The sequence below is a fragment of the Schistocerca americana genome, chromosome 3 (assembly GCF_021461395.2).
Source record: "Schistocerca americana isolate TAMUIC-IGC-003095 chromosome 3, iqSchAmer2.1, whole genome shotgun sequence".
NCBI lineage: Eukaryota > Metazoa > Arthropoda > Insecta > Orthoptera > Acrididae > Schistocerca > Schistocerca americana.
This window is the reverse complement of record NC_060121.1, coordinates 630,362,044-630,369,543: the sequence shown is the minus strand read 5'-3', so window position 1 is coordinate 630,369,543 and position 7,500 is coordinate 630,362,044. Positions and strand designations below refer to the sequence as shown.

Genomic DNA, 7,500 nt, shown 5'->3' with positions numbered 1-7,500 from the left:
CCTGTATTTTGTAAGTTAATTAATTCCAGATTATTCTAAATACATCCTCAAAAAACTGAGAATGTCTGCTTTTCAATGATTATTAATAATACCTCCCCTGCTGCTTTTTTGCCCACAATGTTTTACCACTATATGCTGTTGTTGTAACTTCAGTTTTCTGTAACTACTAATTACTCAGGCTTCCATTAAAACCACTTGCATCATTGGAGCAAGGAAGGTAAAGATAAACAATTGAAATATTGTCGTAATGGAGCTTGTAAATTTAAATAACAATTTTATATATTCCTGTAAATCTTACATGTTGTGTGAAACTGCTTTAGATATAGAATGAAATGGTGAAAAATTTTAACTGTTCTTGGGAGTAGAAAATGTAACAGATGGATAGAGTTCAAATTATTATGTTTCAGCTTCATATATAAGGGGTCTTTCAAAAAGAAATGAGCTGGAGGCATAATCACAGAAACCAGTACCTGTTTGTTAAAGTATTGACCTTGCTGCTGAGACACTTGTCCCACAGTGACACAAGATGGTGAATGGCTGTCTCATAAAATTCCTGGTGCTGCAATCTTAACCAATTCCACACATATGCCTGGACATTGTCATCCACAGGAGTGCTGGAAAGGTTATGCTGACGTTCTTCTTTGACCAAGATGGTCCCCTTCTGATTCACTTCCTGCAGCACAGGACAATAGTGAATGCCCAGCATTACTCGCAAACCTTGACCACCCTTTGCCAAGCGATCAGAAAATAAAAAGGACCAGGCAATCTCACCCGTAGGGTCATTCTGCTCCATGGCAATGCACCCCATAGGGCCAACACAGTCATAGCACTCCTGCAGAGGAGGTTCTCGGCCACCCTCCATACAGTCTGGATCTCTCCCCCTGTGATTATGCCATTTTTGGTCCCCTCTGAAAGGCTCTGAGGGGCAAACGATTCACCTCAGATGACGATGTCCAGCTGTACATGCAGAACTGGTTAACATCACAGCCCCAAGAATTTTATGAGACAACCATTCACTGCCTTGTGTCACAGTGGGACAAGTGTCTCAACAGCCAGAGTAAATATGTTTAACATACAGGTGCTGGTTTCTGTAATTATGCTTCCAGCTCATTTCATTTTGGATGCCCCTTATAATATCAGTGCAGTTCACAAGTCTTGACAAGAAAATAGTTATCAGTTTTATGTAACAAAAGTGGATGTGTTCTGATGTACATTTGCAAGAAAGCTATGGACTTGCATGCCTGGAAAGTATAAAAAAAGGTTCTAGACATTGGCCACAGTAAATTATCGGTTTTGACTAGTGTATATACACCATAACAATGTCTCGAACCACACTGATTGTGAATCTTTAATTTTACCAAATTTGGCTCTGCAGAAAATTTCTGTCCTCTTAAAACAATTACATATTACTCTAACTTTTATAAATGCTGTTTTTGAAAGATTGATCATAACATTAGAGTTTATATTACAAATGCTTTTTATAACTGAAGACATTATTTAACTGACCCAGTCATATGTTTAAAAATGTTCATAAAATTGAGAAATGGCTTTTGGATGTGACATGTTGATTTATCCTTATGAGGGCTGACTGGCTGCTAATCTAGACATTTAGAATGGAGCCTTTACTCCATAGCAAAATTCTAGCTCATCAGGGATTTTATTCTTCCAGATACTGGTATTGTTTTAAGTTGTATGCTACACTTGTTGGTTACTTTCTCAGACATCTGTTTCTAATTGTGATGTATATTTTTGCTTTTAGGTATTCTTTCAACAGGGGTAAAAGAATCTACACTTCTCAATAATGTGTTTACCGGCATCAACATAATAGTGATATTGATAGTTATTATTTCTGGAGCAATTAAAGGTATTTACTCTTCATTTATTATGTACACAATTATAACAAATCCACACATGCAGATGGGTAGCCTTGAGAACTGCATTTGTTAAATGATATGCAAATTCCAGATAAAAAATGTTTGCTTAAAAAAGTTATGAAATGTAGTTACATCAGTGATATGTGGGAAATTTGAGACTTTATAACAAGCAGTTAATTGGACAAAAGTTTTGTATCACTGCATATAAATGCTAATGTCGAAGATTAAGTGTACCTGTCCCAGTAACGTTTCTGTCCTCTGGTACTCGCAGCTTGTTCACAGTTCCAATCTGAATCAGTAGTGTTAACATAAATTCATGTTTTCTTGGGGGATTTCACTAATGAAATCTTAGTTTATGAACTATGCAGCAGTGCTGTCTGGAAATAATGTTTCAAGAAGTTTATTCCATATCATCTTTGGGGAAATCATTTTTTTTTTTATTTATTTCTGACTACATTCATCCATCCTGAACGAGCACTGAGCAGACCCGTAAAAACTTTCTCTAAATCTGTAAAAACCATATACTCCTTTCATCTTATAGCCTTCCCTTCTTTGCTTGGTACTAACATGTCACCTTAATTTTTGGTATTGTCCAACTACTTCCCTTTTCTCCAATGGCCTCTTTAATTTCCCTGTTGGTGGCATTTGTCTTTTCCCTAGTTATGCATGCTTCTACAGCTGTGCATTGTCCTCTAGCTGTGTTTGCTTAGCCATTTTTCACTTTCTATCTGGCTCAATTTTTAGACATCTGTATTCCTCTTTCCCTGCTTCATTTTTATAGTTGCTCCTTTCATCAATTAAAATGTTTAATTACCTTGTTTAACTCACCTTTGGTGGTTCCTGCATCCAGTTTATTTCACATTCATATAATGTAATAGCATCACTACATACTGATCTTTATAACAATAAATACACTGCCACCATTAGTGTGTAGCTTATCTTTATTATATACAAATATTCCAGTTTGAATTGGTGATTTTGCTGCTATCCACTTCCAGCCTTAACCAACTTTCTGTTGCTAATATTATGTGGGCATTATAACTTTTAACAACCTAGACTAATTTTGGAACTTACCATGAATGCTCCTACAGTATGGTATGGGGTATGGTGTATGGTATGGGGTATGGTGTATGGTATGGTAATAGAACATCAACATTTTCTTGTACTGATCTGTGAGAATGACCATTATCTTCTGAAAGTGATGTGGCTAATGTTCCTCCTACTGTGGCAGGTAATTTTTCGTTGACCTTACAGTGGTGTTCATTGTGTGTAAAATAAAGAAAATAAATAAATAATATATACACATGAAAAACATTTAAAAGGATAATACAGTTGTGTTATTAGAAATGTTCTGCCCTTGTGCTGTGGTGAGAATTTATGAAAAAAGGATGTTAGTCCTAAATAAACTTTTAGCTGTTTTTTATTCCTTGGAGCTGGACAGTTGCGTATGGCATAAAGTTTTTTGGATTAGGTAATATACCTTGTTCTGACACATGTCATAAAAATTTGACTTGCTCCCTACCAAAACTAGACTTTTTTAAATTGACTGTTACTCCGTAATCTGTAAATTGATGAAGCACCTGTTCAATGAGCCTGATATATTCTAACCAAGTAGATGTGGCTATTAGCAGGTCATCTACATAAACAGTGACATTGCTAAGCAATTCTGGTCCTAAAACCTTGTCCAATGCGGATATAAACAAGCCTGCACTAATGTTCAGTCCAAAAGGTAGAACACAGAACTTTTAACTTGTTCCACCTTAAACAAATTCTGTATATTTTCGACTTTCTTCATGGAGCTGTATTTGCCAGTAGGACATCTTGAAATTGAGTATGCAGAAATATTTTGTATTGTAAAACTTAAGAAGCTGTTCATCCAAGTTGTCTGGTCTTGTGTGTACTGGCACTATAATCTTATTGATGCCTCTAGCATCAAGAACTAATCTTACAGAACCAATATTTTGTATTGTAAAACTTAAGAAGCTGTTCGTCCAAGTTGTCTGGTCTTGTGTGTACTGGCACTATAATCTTATTGATACCTCTGGCATCAAGAACTAATCATACAGAACCATCAGGTTTGCTTACTGGCAATATAGGACTGCAATAGGGTGAAAATGAAGGTTGTATAATTCCCCATTTAATCATATGATCGATCTCTTCCCTTACTGCCTCTTGATTTGCCAATGGAATAGGATATGACATTACACAAAATGTTTCATGTGGATAGACTTCAGATTTATATTCATAGTCTTTCATTACTCCTGGCCCCCTTACTGAAAACATTTGCAAGCTTAAATAACAAGTTAAAAAGTTTTTGTTGTTGCATATCATTTAGTATCTGTGATTCACTTAGTTTCTGCTCTACCATTTCATAACTAACCTCAGTGTTTGATTCTTGCTCAGTAACAAATTTGTTTGTGAAATATACACCTGGAAAGGGATATTGTACTATTACATTCGACTCTGGTTTGTTTCTGTTACTTTCATTAGGTGCTTTGACTAAATCAATAGAAAAAATCTGATCCTTTACATAAGTATTGCACTTACCATTGACTATGTCAATCTGTGTTTTGTATTTTCTAAACGTGCCCATGCCAATAAGACAATTAACTATAAGTTTGTAAATTATAAGAAAATTGCACTTCACTGCAAAATCTTCAATTTGTAATGGAAGAAATACCTGATGTTTAACCAATTTAGTCTTATTGCCTGTAACAGTTTGCATCTTGCAATTTTGGACAGGAAAGGTTGGGAATTTGCCTCTCTCCTTCAGTTCACAGAAAAATGCATTTGATATTAGGTTGGTAGTTGAACCTGTATCTAAAATTAACTGTGTCTGAATATTAAATATTTTCACCTTAACGATTGCTATTTGTTCTTCCGGATTTTATCTATTGTATCTAACTCATGCTGATACAAATCATCCATGATGTCACTTTGTTTGTCAAACCCTATAAAACATGTTTGTAGTTTCACTTTGCCCCCACTCCCAGAGAGGTGAATAACCTGGGGTTTACCTACAATCAGTTGGTGTTTTCCGATGGTGTACTGTGTGGGTCCTTCACCAGTTTGTGTCATTGGCTGCTGTGCCATCATTTTGAAGCCCAAAGATCCGCTGTGGTACAGTGTAAGGCATGACATTGTTGCTGCGCATTGGCCACTGCTGTGGCTGATTGTTTCTGTTCACGTACGGCATATGGCCTTGTGGTGGTGGTGTGTGGTTTGCTCATGCATTGAAATTACTCCTGTTGTTTCGAAAATTTCTTTTAAATCATTTGTTTTTTCCGTTCCCATTACTGTACTCATTACCTCTGGGTATGTAACTTTGTTGTTGTGTGTACCATCCTTGCTGTGTGTTTGGATCACATTTTATTGCCTGATTTACATAACTATGTTGTTGTTGTGCCAAATTTTCTGTCGATCCATTGGCTACAAGTCTTTCCTCATAGATTAAGTCAATACAATCAAGCACTGACAGAAAATATTCAGTGTCATACTCTTGTGTTATAACTAATTTTTCTCTATTGTGCGATGGTAAACGACTTTTCAAATTTTTTAAAACGTCTACCTGTGATATTGGGTTTGTCCAGTAGTGTGTCTTATTCAGGTATTTTTCAAAGTATCCATGTAGGCTACTGTATTTGCCACTAAATGGTGTGGGATTGAAAACCTCATGTCCAAGTCATTCTTGCACTGCCTCAGACCAGTATTTGTTGAGGAAAGCTCATTCAAATTGGATGTAAATGTTGCTACGTTTGGCCACTTTTCAACAATGTTTGGCCACTTTTCAACAATGTTTGGCCACTTTTCAACAATGTTTGGCCACTTTTCAACAATGTTTGGCCACTTTTCAACGTTTGGCCACTTCAGTTGCCCATAAAAGAATGTCACCTTGCATATATCCAATGACAAATCTGATTTTCTATGCTTCCATCTAGTTGCATGGAAACGCATAACAAAAAGCACTGATAAATACTATTGGATTAATTCTTTTACCTTCGGCAGTGAATGTAGGAAACTGTCAATGTCTCAGCAGACCTTTGTCTGCAAAAATAGTTGATAGACATGTGGCATTTTTGGTCGTATTTATGTTGTTACTGGAGTTACCTGTAATTCCGGTTGGTAAATGTTCAGATGTTGGAGTTGTGGGTGTGTTTACATTTAGCACTCCAGAACTGTCACTAGTACCTGCTGTCAGACTCGTGACAATTTGTAGATAAATACTGACAGGTTGTAGTTCATTCACTGTAGCCTGTGTATTATTTACGTACATATTTCGAGATCTGGTAACATTTTCTTCTAAAAGATCGCGGATTCAATCTTCTGCAGCTTGTAGGTTAATGTTTACCTTTGTTCATGATTTCATTTTCTTTCTTCTGAATAGCCTGTTCTGCTACACCTGTGTATAACTTACAATCGGTTACTGATTTCTCTGCAATGGTATTACCCTTGTCTAATGTACTTTCTTCAGCTTGACTACTGATATTACTCAGATTTTCATTGATATTCTCTCTCTCTCTCTCTCTCTCTCTCTCTCTCTCTCTCTCTCTCTCTCTCTCTCTCTCTCTCTCTCTCTCTCCTTCTTAGGACATGCTGAGTCAATTTCTAATGTTGCTACTCTTAAAGTAAGCTCTTCTACAGCTAAAGGTACACCTTCATGGTCTCTGTTTACTTGGTTAACTTCAGTGGTTGCCTTTTTTACTGTCAAACATAACTGGTTTTGTGTGGCTTCAGTGTTTGTGTTTGTCTCTGTGATTTTCTTTCTGTTGCTCTACTAGAGCATGATAGTCATTCAAAGTATCTACCTTCTGTCTTAACTCCATAATATTACTGTTAACTTCATAAAGTACTTCATGCATTACTTGTTTTTTCATATCATTCAGTTTTTCGTCGATTTCAGTGCAAAAATTTTTGGCTAAGTCATCAAACTTCTGTGAGACCGTGTCTTGAAAATCGTTGAATACTTGTTTTTGTTCTTGTTTCACTATATTTAGATCCCGTGCAACAGTGTTTTGTTGCTGTTTTACCATGTTCATATCTTGTTTCTTATCACTGAAATTTGTATTGATACTATCTAATTTCATGTTTGTTAGATAGTAACTGCCGTAGCAGTGTGTCAGTTGTACTACTGTGGTTGCTGTCAGCTGTACTTTCCAAGTGAAAGTTTGTAACATATTGTCAAAATTCATATTGTAATTGCCCTCCAAGGTTTGATTCATAGAGTGGTATGTCACTCTGGGAGATGTGCAACATTGTCTCATCAATTGTAAACATAGTGTTGTCAAGGTTATTCTGCTGTGGAACATCATCATCATTTGTCACACCTGCAACACTCATCTCTGACCTACTTAAACCTTCTGCAGTAGGCATGCATGGAGCCTGAACTTCAATTGTTCAATCACACAATTGTATGTCATCTTGGTTGATTGTGTTTTCGCTATCGCTATCAACAATGGGCATATATTTTTTGGCCATTTTACATGAATATGCAAAAAAATAAAATTTCACAAAAAAATCGAAAAATTTTGCATGACAATTATTACACTCGATAATTGTAATTTACCTGATGTCATAGCCTGTTTTACATCTATTATGATGCACAAACTATTGTGTTATAGTTCTTTAT

General features: G+C 36.1%; 1 protein-coding gene across 1 annotated transcript in view; it reads left to right on the top strand.

The window, feature by feature from the left end:
- The window catches only part of LOC124605717 (cationic amino acid transporter 2-like), a 402,039-nt gene that overhangs the window by 328,851 nt on the left and 65,688 nt on the right, over nucleotides 1-7,500 (top strand). The window contains exon 6 of the mRNA XM_047137592.1: nucleotides 1,760-1,864. Coding sequence (XP_046993548.1) covers nucleotides 1,760-1,864 — 105 coding nt within the window. The remainder of the gene's footprint in view (nucleotides 1-1,759; nucleotides 1,865-7,500) is intronic.